The 18,854-nt window shown below is 38.4% G+C and overlaps 1 protein-coding gene across 2 annotated transcripts in view; it reads right to left on the reverse strand.

The window, feature by feature from the left end:
- Window positions 1-18,854, reverse strand: part of LOC101164142 (CUB and sushi domain-containing protein 1) — a 411,649-nt gene that overhangs the window by 185,084 nt on the left and 207,711 nt on the right. For both annotated transcript variants that reach the window (XM_023953530.2, XM_078944567.1), the window contains exon 4: window positions 1,698-1,892. In XM_023953530.2, the coding sequence (XP_023809298.1) occupies window positions 1,698-1,892 (195 nt within the window). The remainder of the gene's footprint in view (window positions 1-1,697; window positions 1,893-18,854) is intronic.

The following is an 18,854-nucleotide window of genomic DNA, read 5'->3' on the forward strand; positions in this document are numbered from 1 at the left end:
TGCAGGGACGAGAATAGCTGCCCCAGCATATGTACTAGTTTTATGAGTCAGAACGAACTGACCCTGTCACCACAAAAAGTACAGTCTACCTCATTTGCCTCTCAATCATGTTACCTGATAAAAAATAAAGGATTTACTTTACTTCTGCCCTCATGCACTGATGTTTCTCTACTCTAACATTCAAGAGCCCTCTGATTTGTGGAGATTTCAAGTCAGAAAAGGGCCAATCACTTCCAAGCAGTCATGACTTTACCTACGTCAACATATCATACAGTCATACATTTACCACATGGACTAATAAAGAAAATCCCTACTTCTAGGAGTGTATTGTGTTCAACAAATCAATGACAAGATTGTCATTCATCAAGAAAGGTTTCATAGCAGAAAAACTTCTAATTTTGTTAGGCAGCCTTAGCAGGGAGCTGCTGACTCCGACGGTCAACGTGGCTGGGTCAGTTGTCTACCTGAATTTTTTTTCTGTTTGGCCCTGGCTCCAATCCCTCTGTTTTGTCTTTTGTTGGGACCAGCACAGTAATTATTTATTCATTTTTGTTTTACAGGACACAGGTTATTTCTACCATCTAATAAACTGTGTTCCTAAACTTTGGTCTCCATCGTCCATATGTTTTGGCCCCTTTTTGATTTCCCCTAGACTGGGACAGGTTTGCCTGTCGGGGCTGTAATTAACTTGCCTCACAACACAACACATTAACTGACCACACAACACATAAACTCACAACACAACACAATAACTTACCACACAACACATAAACTCACAACACAACACATTAACTTACCACACAACACATTAACTCACAACACAACACATTAACTCACAACACAATAACCTACTTCACAACACATTAACTCACAACACAACACAATAACTTACCTCACAACGCACTAACTCACAACACATTGACTCACAACGGAAGAAAAGCAGCAATGGAAGGGCTTTTATTCTGAAATTTCCAGTGGGCTGTGTGGTGGAAAACCGCCCAGTCTGGCAACACTGCTGCTAGCTTCTCTTGTAGAAAAAACATGCTCCCTCCACGGCTCACTGTGACGTTACTTTCTGTTTGGTAGTTAGCTGCTCAGCCCAGTTAAAATTTCAGAATAAAAGCACTTCCATTGCAGCTTTACTTCCGTTGTGAGTTATTGTGTTGTATTGTGAGTTATTGTGTTGTGTTGTGTTGTGAGTTATTGTGTTGTGTTGAGAGTTAATGTGTTGTGTTGTGAGTTATTGTGTTGTATTGTGAGTTATTGTGTTGTGTTGTGAGTTATTGTGTTGTATTGTGAGTTAATGTGTTGTGTGGTAAGTTAATGTGCTGTGTTGTTACCCTTCTGGGCCACTGTATTACTGTGACTACGCTAACTCCCAACTTTGTTAGTAACACGTAGAAGAATAACAGAGTCTGACATCACTTCACGTAAGCTGAGTTAGTGTATTTACAATGACATCCAAACATCCAACAGAGCGCTGTCTTGCTCTCAAAATCGCTTCAACACAAAACACAACCAGAAATAATCCATGTCTAATGCGCCAGATAATAAGACAAGCCGCTACAACTGGTAATTTACAACTTTTGAGTGTGTCATATAGTACGAAAAATATGGTATAGTTGTTAAAGCAATCCTTAATTTACGTCCAAAAACTTTTGCCAAACTCATTATAGAAGAAGGAAAGCAGACCTTACCTCGACAAAACGGTGATGGGAAGTCCCACTGTGCTCCACTGCCAGACGACACGATACACGTGAGGATACTGTGTCCCTCCAGCACAAAACCGGACTCACAGCTGTATCGGATCTTGTCACCAATGTTGTACCGTGAGCCATGAATGATTCCACTTGGAATGACTCCGGGGGTACCACATGTATGACTAGGCAGGACTGAAATGCAGAGAACAGAAACTGTGCATGAATATGCATGCCCCAGAAAAACAACTTAAGTTTTTCGATAGCTAAACAAATTCATAAAACTGTACTATAGTTTCTCCTGATTTACAAAAGTCAGCACAGAAAATGAATCCACTGGATAGATTTTGGCACCTATTGTTTGAATCTTCTCACATTACACAGAGGGAATGTAATATACCCAAGCAGCTAGTCAAATGTTAATCACATTAACAACTGCATCACTGTCTAAAGAACAGCACAACCCAATAAAATAAATAAACAAATTCATAAAAATTCAATTTCCTCATTTTTGCTTAGCCCCCTAAAGCACAGATCAACTCACTTTCTAAAAGGAAATCATTTCTATTTGCATTATAGAGAAACTGCACAATGTAGCAACAATGAAGTTTATTATTTTGGAGGAAACCCAACCCAAATTTAATTAAGTGTGCCTTCTTGTTGGTGCCTTTTTTTTCTAGGAACCTAAAAATATGTCAAAGGCCCTCTGTGGTATTTAACTGGCTGGCTGGGATTTTGGCTCCAGTGTGCTTCTGTTGTTGCCCATTCTTAGATGACACAGCTCTACAGTGGAAACAGCTACAGGCGGCTCATGCTATAACTAGGCCAAAATCAACTGTGACTGTAGCCAACGCGCCTTAGCTCCACAGAAGGGGCAGCTACACAGTAGCTGTAAAACAACCTGGATAAACTCCACAGGCTCTAACCCTGATGTACACTGTTGTGTTTATGGGTATTTGTAGAACTGGAGCATGTTAACTTGCTGGGTGTGTAATGTGTGCATGTTATGGTTTTGGTGCATGTGTCTATCCAAGGGCATGCATAGCACAGTGTGTTAGGGGTGTTCATCGAGTCAATTGGTGTGTTTGTGTATGATGTTCCAATTAAACGCTAGAATAGTAATTAGACAAAGCTCCACCATGAGACACTGAAAACCAGAACAGAGAAGGAAGAAAATACTAACTGAGGGGTGAAAGGAAGGCATTCAGAGGATGGGAAATACAGCCAGAACAAAAAGAATGTGAAGCAACAGTCAAGAGACAGGGAGAAAAAATGTAATGGAGAACAGAACAATGAAGGAGGGCAAAAAGGAAGAGAGTAAGGGACATAAAAAAGACAGACTAGTTAGACACAAAAACAGCAGTGTACTAATTGCAGTAGATTCCAAACATGTATAATTTCTTCTAATTGACTCATTATTTGGATTGTTAGTTTTATGCATCAGAGGCAAGTTACTCAACCTCCAATGACCACATTGTCCTCTGTCCAAAAATGCCGCCTGTGTTGTTTTAATAAGGTAAGGCGAACAAAATCCAGCATCGGAACTGAAGCGCTGACTCAAACAGGGACTGCGACAATAATGAGGGAAAATATTAAAGGGTCAGGGTTATGTGTCCAATCAGGGTTGTTTGTCTCACAATCATGCATGTTAATCCCTTCCTCTGGTAAACTGCATTGATCAAAACCCAAATCTGCGTAATGGGCCAACACTTTTTTTCTTAAAGTCCCACTCCAACCATTTTTTTATCTATTTTAAAATCGTTCCTAATGGTCTGTTATTATGTCATTTTTAGACAAAAACAAAACAAAACAAAACAAAAAAAAAACTGTAATTTTCCAGGACATAGTTTCTGCAGAGTGGCAGTAGTTCATCAGAAATTTAGTCTATTAGAGTTTAGGATGGGACTGTAGACAGAGAGTAAACATGCCCCAACTTCCCATCAACCCTTTGTTTACACTGTCTCCCAATAGCTTACAGCCCCTCACAACCCTAAGCTAGCATTAGTGCTGTAATAAAAATGGTGAATAATATCGAAGCTATCTAGCCGTATAGTTTTGTGCAAGATGTCAGCTCAGACGATGAAAGACATACATAGTTTAAAGACATACACAGATCTATATGTCTGCAAGTGGATGCATCAGAATGGAGCACGGACCTTGTAGCTTGCCAATTGTTGCTTTTTCGAACAGCATTTTTCCATCTGCTCCTGATTCGGGATTTGAATAAAGAAATACTTTTTATTCATAATTTTCTTTATATGTGTGCAGGAGACAAGGTGGAAGGGCAGCAAGGCACGTAGTATTGGAGGAGGATACAAACTGTTCTATCATGGTGTTGATAGGAAGAGAAACGGGGTAGGAGTGATTCTGAAGGGGGAGTTTGTAAACAGTGTTCTAGAGGTGAAAAGAGTCTCAGACAGGATGATGAGCCTAAAGTTAGAAATTGAAGGGGTGATGGTGAATGTAGTCAGTGGGTATGCGCCACAGGTTGGCTGTGAGTTAGAAGTGAAGGAGAGATTCTGGAGTGAGTTGGATGAGGTCATAGAGAGTTTTCCCAGAGGAGAGAGAGTTGTTATTGGAGCAGACTTTAATGGGCATGTTGGTGAGGGCAACAGAGGTGATGAGGAGGTGATGGGCAGGTTTGGTGTGAAGGAAAGGAATCTGGAGGGACAGATGGTGGTGGACTTTGCGAAGAGGATGGAAATGGCTGTAGTCAACACTTACTTCCAGAAGAGAGAGGAACATAGAGTGACATACAGAAGTGGAGGTAGGAGTACTCAGGTGGACTACATCCTATGTAGACGAGGTCATTTGAGAGAGGTTAATGACTGCAAAGTGGTGGTAGGAGAGAGTGTAGCCAGACAGCACCGCATGGTGGTGTGTAAGATGACTCTGGAGGTCAGGAAGAAGAAGAGAGGGAAAACAGAAAAGAAGACCAAGTGGTGGAAGCTACAGAATGAAGAAACTTGTGAGGAATTTAGGCAGAAGTTGAGGCAGGTCCTGGGTGGTCAGGATGAGCTTCCAGAGGACTGGGAAACTACAGCAGAGATTATCAGGGAAACAGGTAGGAAGGTGCTAGGTGTGTCATCTGGAAAGAGGAAAGACGGTAAAGAGACTTGGTGGTGGAATGAGGAAGTACAGGAATGCGTCCAGAGGAAGAGGTTGGCTAAAAGGAAGTGGGATGTAGAAAGGACTGAGGAAGGTAGACAGGAGTACAAGGAAGCGCAGCGTAGAGTGAAGAGAGAGGTGGCAAAGGCCAAACAGAAAGCTTACGATGAGCTTTATGACAGGTTAGACACAAAGGAAGGAGAGAAGGACTTGTACAGGCTAGCCAGACAGAGAGACAGAGATGGGAAGGACGTGCAACAGATAAGGGTGATTAAGGACAGAGATGGAAAGGTGCTAACAACCCAAGAGAGTGTACAGAAAAGATGGAAGGAGTATTTTGAGGAGCTGATGAACGTGGAAAATGACAGGGAAAGAAGGGAGGAAGATGTGGTTGTTGTGGAGCAGGAAGTAGCAGAGATTGGAAAGGATGAGGTTAGGAAGGCTCTGAAAAGGATGAAGAGCGGAAAGGCCGTTGGTCCTGATGACGTACCTGTGGAGGTATGGAAGTGCCTAGGAGAGACAGCAGTGGAATTTCTAACAAGGTTGTTCAATAGGATTTTAGAGAGTGAGAAGATGCCTGAGGAATGGAGGAGAAGCGTTCTGGTCCCGATCTTTAAAAACAAGGGTGACATGCAGAACTGCAGCAACTATAGAGGAATAAAGTTGATGAGCCACACAATGAAGCTGTGGGAAAGAGTAGTGGAAGCCAGGCTTAGGAAGAAGGTGGAGATTTGTGAGCAGCAGTATGGTTTCATGCCCCGTAAGAGCACCACTGATGCCATTTTTGCTTTGAGAATGTTGATGGAAAAGTACAGAGAAGGTCAGAAGGAGCTGCATTGTGTGTTCGTAGATTTAGAGAAGGCGTATGACAGGGTGCAGAGGGAGGAGCTGTGGTACTGTATGAGGTCGTCTGGAGTGGCAGAGAAGTATGTCAGAGTAGTTCAGGACATGTATGAGAGAAGTATGACGGTGGTGAGATGTGCTGTAGGTCAGACAGAGGAGTTCAAGGTGGAGGTGGGACTACACCAAGGATCAGCTTTGAGTCCCTTTTTGTTTGCTATGCTGATGGACAGGCTGACAGACGAGGTAAGACAGGAATCTCCCTGGACAATGATGTTTGCGGATGACATTGTAATTTGCAGTGAGAGTAGAGAGCAGGTGGAGGAACAGCTAGAGAGGTGGAGGTTTGCTCTGGAAAGAAGAGGTATGAAGGTCAGTCGTAGTAAGACAGAATACATGTGTCTGAACGACAGGGATCAAGGTAGAAGCGTTAGGTTACAGGGGGCTGAGGTGAAGAAGGTGCAGGAGTTTAAGTACTTGGGGTCAACAGTTCAGTGTGATGGGGATTGTGGAAAAGAGGTGAAGAGGCGAGTGCAGGCAGGTTGGAGCGGTTGGAGGAAAGTGTCAGGAGTGTTGTGTGACAGAAGAGTGCCAGCAAGACTCAAAGGAAAGGTGTACAAGACAGTGGTGAGACCAGCTCTGCTCTATGGGTTAGAGACGGTAGCAGTGAGACAGAGACAAGAGGCTGAGATGGAGGTAGCAGAGATGAAGATGTTGAGGTTCTCCTTAGGAGTGACCAGGTTAGACAGGATAAGGAACGAGTACATCAGAGGGACGGCTCATGTTGCCTGTGTTAGCGACAAAGTCAGAGAAGCCAGACTGAGATGGTTTGGACATGTTCAGAGGAGGGATAGTGGATATATTGGTAGAAGGATGTTGGAGATGGAGCTGCCTGGCCGGAGGGCAAGAGGACGGCCAAAGAGGAGATACATGGATGTCTTAACAGAGGACATGAAGTTGGCTAACGTTAGGGTAGAAGATGTTCATGATAGAGTGAGGTGGAAAAGGATGATTCGCTGTGGCGACCCCTGATGGGAAAAGCCGAAAGAGAAAGATATGTCCGCCATCATGAGAAAAATTCTACAAGAACATGTTAAAAACACCAAAAACACAGTTTCCATTGGAGTGGGTCTTTAATGCAATCTTTAATTGCAGAAAAACAAAGAATATCAGTGGTATAAAATACGCTGAAAAACTATGCTTCTGTTCTTATTTGTCTTTGTAAATTCTATTTTCCTAGTTTGTTTTTTCTCTAATACAGTTTATTGGTTGAATAATATAAAGAATGTTGTGTTTGTCTTGATTTTGTTTTGCTGCTGCTATATTATGTAGTCGGTGGTCTTTGTGCAGTCAGTTCGTTTTCTACCTGTCATATTTTGACGTGGCTCCTCTTTGTTCATTGGATTCAACTTTCTTTCCTGTCAATGTTCACACCTGGGTTCTGCTGCCAATTAGCACAGCTGCTTTCCTTTTGTCATCACGGTCCTCGGTGTGCTTTTTTATTTATTTATTTTTTTTGTTAGTTCCGTGCCAAGGCCTTGTCAGTGGGTTGTTGCTGCACTGTTCATAAGTGTGTTGTCATTTATTTTGCCCTGTTTAGGTTTTTATTCTGTACTGCCTCATTTTTAGTTTCAATCTGAATCCACTTGGCATTTTTGTTTTAGGCTGTGTCACTTAATTAAAAAATAACAACAAAATGGAAGTTCAGCTTTCATGCATACTATTGTAAAACGATGCTGTATGCACAAATAAGATTTGTTTTTTTCCCCAAATTTTACTTTTTAGAGAAATTGAGCAATGTTTTTCCCATTACAGCTGTTAATGACAGTTGGAAAATGCCTGAGGAAACAAATAAATCAAAAACAAACATCGGTTTACACGAAGGAAGAAAAATTTACAACATTGGAAAAAACATTCTAGACTCTTTTGTTAAAATTCTCTGATTATAAACAAAGTGCAACAAAATCCTGACTTGTTTTTTCACGAGACAATGACTTTTAATAAGAACTTAGAAATTATAATTGAACTACAGAATACCTTTATAAAAATGTTTTGCATAAAATATGTCTTGCTCTTTGCCAAGTCCTTATCTGCATTAGAAAGTGCTTTTCTTAACATTAATGAGTCTTTTGTTTTCACTAAAAATGGAAATAAGTAATGACTAAACTCCTCTTACGTAATGGTGTTTTAGGGAGTTGCAGCAAACTGTTCACATGGTAAATTAGGATGGTAATTTCAGGTGTGTGTGCAATGCTTTGATTTATTTGCCTTTCTTTTAATTAGTAGCATAAAACCTTGGTTAGACACATGTGGTGGAGAGATTTTTTTAAACATTTTATTGTTTATTCACTCGCATATGTTTTTGATCACTTTATTCCGGTTACTCCTTTGTTAGGAGTTTTAATTATTCTGTCTGCAATTTGAGGTCAGCTGGGGTTATTTCAGGCGGAGGAAAAATTAGACCATTCAAAGCAGAAATGAGATGATGTAACCACTCATTAAAACTGACTATGTAGAAAGTAAATATTTAGAAACATAGTTCTGCATATGAAAAAGCCCAACAAAAGTATCTTTTGCAAAGAAAAACACTTTATGGGAGTCCAGCTGTACAATTTGTTCAGAAAGTCAAATTCTAATGATTTATGCTTTTTAAAAGTTTTGACACTTTATCTATTTAACTAACATCAGACGTTAAATCAAACTGCAAATTGCCACACCCCCCACTGCTACACAGATCAGATATTATGGAAAGGAAAGCTTGCAACCACAAGGACATGACCGCCCTCCAACCTCCCAGCCAAGGATTTGATTGGGGACTTGAATCCACATCTGTGTGATCTATTTGGTCGTGAAGAAAAATTGTATCCATTTGCACCAGGCATTCTCAGTGGAGATACTTGCAAGCTAAAGTATGTGTGTTGCTTTTCTGCCGCAAGTATCACTGTGATTGTGTGTGCACACATGTTTGTGTGCATGCCTGTGAGTAAACTTGTATCACTTATGTTGTCAGGATGTCGGTGTCTCTGCAAAATCACAACCACAAGTTTTATTATTAAATTTAAATGTTAGGGTAGAGTCTGTAGTCTGTAGTACGGTCCAATCAAGTATAGTGCAGTGTGCGTAGAAAATGCTATGTTTGTGTGTGCGTGAGTGTGCACAGGTGTGTGTTGAGAAAAGAGTCGGCTGAAAGTGAGTGATGATGCTTGTCCCTTCCATCCCTTCACAGCCTTAGGGCAGGTCTGTGTGTTGCCATAGAAACTCTGAGCTAAGCCAACATTTTTGTTGGGATGCAGGGGTGAGGAAAGACAGATGAGAGATAGGGAAAATGACAATAAGATGTAGATAGTGCCGAAGAAAAGGACTAATTGAAAAAGTTTAGCCACTGTCATTTGTGGTAAGGTGCACTATGATAAATAGGAAAAAGTACACATACTGAGGAGTTTCTGTTTATTCCAATGCATACTTTCTTCTAATTGCATTTGAATTGCACTCAGTATCACTATAACATGAATTCAAAGGTGCAAAAACTCTGAAGAATAAAAAACAAGATTTGCAAACCATCTGAGATGATTCTCTCTGGACTCTCTGGACAGATATGAGTTGAAGGTCTCTTGTGTTGGACATATTTCACTTTTACAATAGGGAGATATAATCTACAGACACACAAGGTGTATATTTCTATAAACCTCTTTTGTATTTATTAAAGGCAGCTTTTTTAACCAATCTGTAATGCAAGTAATGAAACAACAAAGTAGAAGAAGGAATTTCTACACAATTAACATGTCATTATACACAAAACTGCACCACTGTCTGTTATGTGACAGAAATAAACTATTCTGAATAAGCTTGTGTGCGTATTGCCAAACAGGGACATGGATAAATGTTAAAATGTCAAATCCAATAAGAAAGAGATTAAAATCTCTTTAGCTGCATAATTTTACAGTTAGAAAACTTAAAGGAAAATTTGCTTTATTTGTCAAACTGGAAACAATTTATTAAAAATATTCTCTTTTCAACAGACTCATTACTAAAAAGAATCCATCCTCAGCATTCCACCTTATGCTTATTCACCAACATTATTTAGGATATCTGATTCATCTTCTTAAGTCACCATGACATTATCTTTAGATCACATATCACAAGGCCCATATTCAGACTTTAGAGTGGACCTGCTTCAAAAAGTAGCAACTGCTATCCTCCTGTATTTTTAATGTTGGGGATTTGGTGTTGGAAAGATGCCAACACCCACAAGCTAAATGGACTTCCAGGTGTCACTGCTGCTACCAGATCGTAAATGTATTACATCTGCTCTGACACATACTGCTTAATAACTCCAACCAAACAAATTGTTGCAGCCAAGGGGCAATAGCCGATCTGAGTTTCTTTACCCGTCGCTTAACCCTCCCAAGTTTAATATGTCAACACCTAAGTGACATTTCAAGCATGAACATATTATCGAACAACATTTAAGGGGTATTTCATATTGCCAGTGCACCGTTTCTGTAACCTATCAACTCCTTAATGCAATCCTTTTGAACATTTGTCATTTTAGAGGAGGTACTGCTTTTGAGTACAGCCTTTAAAAGGAGATTTATTGGGACACTCAATTATGAACCATAAATACTTATACCTGAGTCATTCTTATTGTAAATGCATGAAAAGTGAATTAATTTATACAATCTAATAGGAAATAGTAACAATTTGAAACAATAAACAATTAAGAAATTTAAAGAGGAAGTAAAATGCAGCATGTAATAAATGATGACATACTCCCAAACCTCTGAATCTAGATAGTTATTTCTAAGAACACTTTTAAATTGGGTTTCAATACAAACACCTTTTTGTATTTATGCAATTGATTATTACAGATGACTAATTTATGCAATCATTGCTTTTAGTTACGAGTCTTACCTTCCCAATAACAACTAAATGCATCTTCATAAATATCTTAAATGCAATTTTCCACCACATATAGAACATATGTACTTTTTGAATCACTGATAGTGATAAACAACATTGTGTCACTTGTGCATCAAATTAAATCCACAGAAAGAAATAAAAAATGTCAGAAATATTATTGGAAAGAACTGTTAAAGAAGTTTTCATGAAAACTTTTTTTTGGGGGGGAAAAAAAAGCGAGATTGTTCAAAATATTAGTATATTATCTTGCTAGCAAGGTTTAAACACAATGGTCACTATAAAATAACTGGGTTTTTGAAATGGTCCAAATCAAAATCCAGACCTCAGCTTGACTAAATTTTGCTGCACCTTTGGGAAAATATCTTGCAGGATTGTAATATTTTAGCCTCGTTTCCACTGAGCGGTACGGTCCGGTTTAGAATGGTCCTGGCAATCTAGGCGTCCGTTTCCACTCATATTTTGGCCTTCACTGCACATGCGGGGTGAAGCTGACAACAACAGCAATGGAGATCCTCCAGCAGCTCACTTTTTTCCCACTTGGCTTTTGGTACTTCATACATAAAAAGCATTTCATGTTGTTTGAGAGAAATACTGGGCGGCGAAGAGGACTACAGCCACTTTCTTAGAAGCTTTGTTTTGTCGTAATGACCTTCAGCCAATCAAGGGGTTTCAACAGTAGCTCCGCCCTAACTGGTCTGTTCCAGTTTTCCTAAGGACCTATAACCAACCCAAAATAGGTACGGTTTGATCCGGCTGAATGGGTCCATTTTATAACGGATACACTCAAAATACCAGACAGGTCTGAACCGGACTGCTCAGTGGAAAAAAGGGAATAGGGAACTGAGTTCTTGAGAAAGTTTTCAATATGTCTTAAAAATATGTCTTGGCGGGGGTTCTCTCAGGAAAAGTGTTGCTCAATCATAAATGTCAAATTTCATTGGTAGCTGCTGAGACATAGGGGCAAGATTTTTTTCATTAAGATTCCAAGTAAAATTATTAATTAGGAAAATTTCATTTTACAAGGATTTTTCCAACTATTTCCAAAAAGTCTTAGCCTAATGAAAAAATAACCTTAAAATGGTTGAGTAAAATAATGAGTATGTGGTATAAAAAAGTTGCCCAAATATAAAATGCATTGATTCATGTGATCCATTCCCATCCATTCTCTAGAACCGCCTGTTGCTGTAGGGTCACAGGGTGGTGCACTTCCAGCCATCCATTCATCCATTTTCTGTGCCCGCCTATTCATGAACAGGGTCATTGGGTGGTGCACTTCATTTTCCACATATTGCTTCATCATCTTGGTTTACTTGAGGATGATTGCATGTCTGAGGTAGAATTCTGTGATTTGAACATCTTAAAGGAACATGCATCACCTTTTAACAAAGGAATGTTCAGAATTTCTTCCGAATATACTGAATGGGGTATTTATTTTTCCTTTTTCGACGTGCTTGTGTTTTTGCAGTCTGCGGGCTTAAACCTCAACCTCTTTGTAGGAGCAGAAGAAAAAAAGAAACTTTTCTTTTTGCTCCCTTGGTGTAAATATATTAAAACATATTAACACTGCCATTTCAATGTTCCCTCTGTGAAATACATTAGCAAGGCTAGTGACATTTCCAGCAGGACTTCTCATCAATCATTTACTAAACAGAGTAATCACTGTAGCAGCTATACTGCTACACACAAACTCTCCACATCCTTTCCAGCTTGACAATGTAAGCCAGAAATTTTGTGTGTAATTTACTATTTGCTTTGATGACCTGCCCCATAATCACCAACAGCCCCCAGAATCACCAGATATTTACCAACAGCCACAGACAGGGGACACAGCGGCACTGTGACGGATCACACCATTACAGCCTTTTGAATAGATAATGCATTGGTGTGTCAGAGCCCACTTTTTCATAAACTGTGCGTCTTCTTTTTGCTTCAGCCCATCCTGATTCATGTGCAAAAGTGGCATCGAAATTACACCTTTATGTTATTTTACCAGAAATATGAACCACCTGCACTTGTTTCCATGTGCTGCTGTGATAGAATACTAAGAACACATATTCATCAAAGTGACTCAAACTTTGCAGACCTGAAGCAACAATGAGTAAAGAGAAACATTATTTCAAGATCGAGCGTGTTCTATTCAAGCATGGGGGGAATTCATGGTTGAAGCCTTATGTGCTTTCACACATTGTACTTTTATTGATATGTCGAGATTCTCAGGAGCTAAGTTCAGGTAATATATCAGCCCTGCTTAGATTTATGATCCATGTCTGCCTTTCCATTGCTTTTTCATAAAGCATTACAGTGTGGATAAACATCCACATGCTGGCATTCCATTACAAATATCACCTGAATGAATGCAACAAATTAAGGTTGGTGATTTAAAGTAGGCACAATCCTCTCTCAACCTGTATGTGTTGATCATTTCCTTAAACTTAAACTATTTCTAATTTGACCTTTTTTAAGTAAAAGTTAAAAAGGTTTTTTTTTTCAAGAGAATTTATGTGAGTCAAAAGTGTATTTTTGCTTCTAAACTTTTTATCATAAGACAATATTTTTGGAGGAATAGTGGAGGTATGTGGAACACTAATAACGCTGTCACACTTTGGGGAAATATGCTCCTGGCCAGTTCAGCAGTTGCTAGGGAAACAGTGACCTAGCCTGAGGCTAAAGAGCTGCAGGGGGCAAAACCAGAAACATCTATCAATCCGTCTAAAGCTCAACACAGAACACTCACACAATTGTGTTTTCAAAAGGGCAAATATGCACCTTTCTCTTCCATTTTTTATCCTTCCCAACTCATTTTGAAATGGTGAAACTAGTGTAGCAAACTCTAGGAATTTTGACGTCTTTAATTTGCAGAAAAAGAACATTTGGAAGTGTTAAGCATTATATTTGCACAATACCAATACAAAAGTATTGTTTAAGCTTAAAACATGTCATTGTTGTTCAAACCCCGCCTCCCTTTTTTGTACACATTTACTATATTTTCCCTTTTAAGGGAATAACATTCTTATTAAAAAATTTCCCCAATAAGACTTCTATTTTTTTTTAGAAATTCCTGAAAATAATGTTGACATCTTAGCTTTGTTTTAAATATAAATATTTTTAAATATATGTTTGTGCTGAATGTCTGTACTTGAGACTTGTACTCATGTTTCAGGCTGAAAAAAGCAGCCATTGAAGCAGCAGTAAAACTGTTCTTTTTAAAGTGCATTGCTTTAATGCAAAAGTGCCCCAAAGAAGTGAGTTGAACCAAAAGAAATTTCAAAAAAGTAAATGTATTTTCTTCCTGTCTATTTTTCTATGTAACAAAATTTGCTTACAAGACCATGAAGCATTCAAAGTAACTGCTGAAAGTCCCCGCATCCCTCTATGGTAGACCATTAAAAAAATAAATAAATAAAAGGGCTGAAGATAAAATAGCTTTTCATTTAGCTATTGTAAAAAGGAAATAAAAAGAACCTGCCAAGCACTCCCGCTTCAACTCCTCCTTCATGGTGTCCAAAAAACACTGCCAACACATCCTGTTCTCATTTTTTTCCCTTTGCCTCCTGTCATCAATGCTATGACAGCCCTGACCTGACCAGAGTTATCATTGGAGAGAGTTGCCTGCCCCGAGGCTGTGTTGTGCCAGAGGGGACACAAAACACAGGAGTCAACATCACTTGCTTCATTAGTTCTCACGTGCATGAGCACAGACACAAGAATGTGTGTGTTAGAGGAAGCATAAAGGCTGAGAGGACAAAGTTTAAATTTAGCTTTATGTATTAAATATTAAAAATTGCATGTACTTGAATTATTATCTAATTATTATGATAGCTTTACAATGGAAATTTTAGTGCCGAGCAGCATGACTTTTGTTGTGTATTAGATATAGAATGGCTCAGATTGACATAAAGGTATTTTGTGCAGATACATAACATTTTTTCCTCATGCGCACAGAAGCACTAAATCAACAAAACTCTAAAACAATTGAATCATGGACTTCCCACTTCAAATAAATATGAACAAAAATTCTTCTAAAAAATTATAAGCCCAATGTTCAATTGGTGGCAGCTAAGTAGGATTTTTTTTATTATTATTATTTTATTTAGTGTGACTGTTACGGAATGGCTGTCCATGCTGGCTGAAGCTCCTTTTTTGGTTTTGTTTTTTGGGACACACACACATATGCACAAATGCAGGTCTAATGTATCTTCATTAGGTCTTGCTGTCTCCAAGGCACATTTACATTTGTCAACCCACCATGCAAAATGGATGGGCCTGTGGTTCGCCTGTCTTTCTTCATGTTGCATGGATGCGTGAATTCCATCAGTCTCTCAGTGAGGTTTTTGGGGTTTGGGTCATGTATTTATCTTTGATTATTTAATGGACAAGTCTATCTCTGTCTTCCCTCTGCAAGCTTGTCAGAAAACGCTTCTCTCTCTTTATATACATATGCTAATGTAGGTTTGTGTCTCAGTTGGTGTGGATGTGTGTCTGCTTCTGTGCCAGAGTCAGTTTCCTTGCAGTTCATGGTTCCCTGGGCAGTGTCGAATTGTTGGTAAACCTAATGTCAAAACTATTCTCATCCATCATCAGTGGCATCGGCAGACTCACACAAACAAAAACTCTCTGCAATGCTTTCTTCCATTGTTTCACTTTCTATCATTGCTCAGCAGAGAGAATAAATGTGGAAATTATGTATCATTGAATCTTATGCCGACTTTCAGTTACTGTCCTAGTTTCAAGAGCAGTGTGTTGCCTGCTGATACACTCAAAGATGTTAATTTTCCAACACAAACTGAGAAATGAATTTATAAAAAAGAACACTTTATTTCTAGAAAACGTTCAGCCTAAGCCTGTTTTTTGTGATTACATTTTTCTTGGCTTAATCACTTTGATGCAAGAGTTTTACTTAAATTGTAATGACAGTTACCCATTCTGCTGTGTCATAATTAGATGTAATTTGCTTAATTAAGCCCAAAATCTTCCAATGAAAGCTAAGATAAAAGCTGAGACTTTTGTTTTCTATAATAATGTATAATAATGAAGCATCTGCAACCCCCCCCCCAAAAAAAAAAAAAAAATCTGTTGACTGTAAATATGTAAACAATGATTTGTCAAAGATAACCTGAGAAGCATAACTGAGCTGACATCGTAATCTGAAAATTATTGATGTTTACATCTGAAAAAAAAAAATACAGTTGATTCTCTGATACAGCAGAACATCAATCAAGTCAGTGAAGGATGTGACAGAAGCATTTGGCTGACTCCACCTCAGCACTTTACTCTTCTGCTTATACTGGCTTTTGTAACAGACATGTCATCGGGCTTATGAGGACGATACTCTTGTTCTGATTGGTATGCAGATTCTAGAAATCACCTTAAGCCATCATTATTTGTCAACCATCTTTTGTTTTTCCAACATCGCTTTGCCAGCAACATTTAATGTTTAACTGGTAAAACAGTTATAATCAAAACCCAACATTCATGCTGCATCTGTGTAAGTTAAAGGCAGATGAAGCTTTGGCCAGAAAATATGGAAAGAAAAAAAATCAGTTGTAAACACATATTTGTTTGGAATACTAAAAAAATGTTTTTAATCTATGTGAACTAATGTGAACTAATGAGGGTTATGTTAGTGGACTACACATCAGGTCACGTAAGTTTGCATAAGAAGTGGTTATTGTGGTGTAAAGAGCCAGGTCAAAGGAAAGATCTGCACTCTGGTGGTGCTTTCACTTGATATATAACAACGACTGTGCTGTGACCTCTGACTTGGTCAGAAAGACGTCAGAATGTTTTATTATATACTTTTTATTCATTTAAATAACAGAAAAGATTTGTGTGTTTTTTTTTAAATTGCTAATATCTAAACAAAGCTACAAATGGAAAGACTTTGAATATTTTTATTAAAAACAGTCAAAACATGTTTTATGTTTTAAAATGTAGTCTTACTCATCACACGTTTTCTTTAAAGTTCAACTCTAGTGCAGAAGAGAAATGAGGAGCAGCAGAGCAACAGTTGAAGCACGGTCAGTTCTGTACCGAAAAATGTCAGAGGAGCACTTTTGCAGAGTGTCAACACCCTTTGTCAGATGTATGCTAGGAGACAGTCAATCAAAAACCTACCGGTAGTTAGAATATTGATATTCTAGAGTAATCATGGAGATCTGGAGGACGTCTACCTCAGGAAACCAGGCTTTCTTGCTATTCAACCTGCATAAGACTCCCAAAGTTTTCAGCAGTTAATGTCTCATTTTGAAAATTGGGTGGTTGAAATAGATATATACTAGTATAGTTTAGTCACTTTAGAATGCTTAGATACAATCAGTGAATGAAAAAATAGATAGAATAAAAAAGATTGAGAACATAAGTCTGAATCTCTAATCTAAAATGGCTTTGTGAGAGTAAGAACAAAGTCAGTTAAGCAGGCTGCGAGCTGTCTGTACCCTATTTTTGATTGATGCTTGCAGACTAAAATAATTGTGTTAAGTATTAGAAATCTCTTAATACAAAATATGAAGGTATGTACTGTGTAGTAGTTGTAGCACAGTTCAGTTGAGTTTGACCAGGAACATGGAACCAGCATAAGCAGATCACCACAGCCATCATCTTTAGCAGTCGACAAAAGACAAAAAAGCAAACATAAAGTTGCATGCCCAATTAAATTTATACAAATTCAAAAAATAACTATAACAAGCAGACAATCAGACAAGAACTTCCACACAAAACTTTAAATAGTGATTCAGTCACTCATTTAAATCTCTCCCTGGCAACCAAATATCATCTGAATACAGATACAGCCCAGTAATTTTGTTAAGTGGTGTCAATCCTTCCTCGTCAAGGGCAAATGTCCTGCAGGCTTTTGTTCGCTGAAAGTTTACCATCCACACACTGTATCTGCAGCTTAATATGACTCTAAAAGTCTATGACAGACAAATAAATGGAGAACACAATGACTGCAGCCTGACTCATCTACTGGTTTAAGCAATGATGAGTTTTCCTCTGAGAAGCTTTAGGGTACCCCTCATAGACCTCTAGAGGTTTTCCTTTTTAAATAACCTCCCACACACACCAACAGCGAAGCTGTACCCACTTCTGCATGCAGTGGGAAATTTACCTGGAGGGGCTTGTGGCTGCCATTCTGTGTTTTTACCCGAGCTACAGCCATGCATCTGCTTTTAGACATGTAGATCCACCATTTTAGTGGTAGCAACAACTGCTTTTCAATTTAAATGTAGTATTAAAACACTGAAAAACATTAAAACATACCACTGAAAATGCTAAACTCACCAGCAGAAGAGGGAATTCTATGTTTACTGCTTTGAATGCTTAATTTGAAGCCAAAACAGCAAGAATAGCTTATTAGGTCAAATTAATAAGGTTGGGTAGCCTAAACACTTGGTTAAATTTATTTTCTTATAAGAATAAACCACTACTTGTAATATAAATCATGAAAAGTAATTTTAAATAATTCTTAGAGGTACAACATGTCTTCAGAATCAATGCTTCAAAACCCCACATTGATGAAAATGATGTTTTTGGTGTTTTTAACATGTTTTTGTGGCATTTATCTGATGATGGATGGGGGTTTCTGATAAACTACTGCCACTCTCCCAAAAACAATGTACTAGAAAACCCTCACTTCTTTTTTTTGCCTAAAACTGCATCTTTCATAATTAAGAGATCACTTGGAATGCTTTTACGCTAAATCAAAAATGATTGGTGTGGGTCTTTCAGTATATTTTATGAAAATTTACCATAAACATAGTATTGGGCTCCACGTTTTAATGAAAGGGACTTGGAGATTTGAAGAACTGTCAAAGTACAAAATAATGTGTGTGTGCATTTTCTTGTTTTTAAAAACAAAAACAAAACAAAAAACATTGACATGCCCAGCAGACTAGCTGGTATGCGAGTGTGTGTGTTTTTTATTAGAGGTTATCCTTTGCTCACATCCTCTGTCTGCTTACTGGTTTACTTGTATACGTGTTCTCCTCTGAGTGTTAACCATAAAAACACTAAGCCCTGTTAAACCCCCCCATATTTCAACTTTAACACTCTTTATCTCGGCTTAATGTTTCTCTTGAAATTGTTGTATGTGGGAGAAATGCAGCTTAAGTCATGAAATTTCATGTATATCTGTGCTCACCACAGATTATGTTTTTGAGTGGCAAAGTGAGCCTGTCGGTTTCTGTATTGGATTTAGAATGGATGTGCCATGTATTTCATCTATGAATGCTTTTTTCCTTATGTTTTTGAATAAAGATTTTGATGGTATTTGTGATTTTACTTAACACATTC

Source organism: Oryzias latipes, chromosome 3 (assembly GCF_053564925.1).
Source record: "Oryzias latipes strain Hd-rR chromosome 3, Olatipes_Hd-rR_3.1".
Taxonomy (NCBI): domain Eukaryota; kingdom Metazoa; phylum Chordata; class Actinopteri; order Beloniformes; family Adrianichthyidae; genus Oryzias; species Oryzias latipes.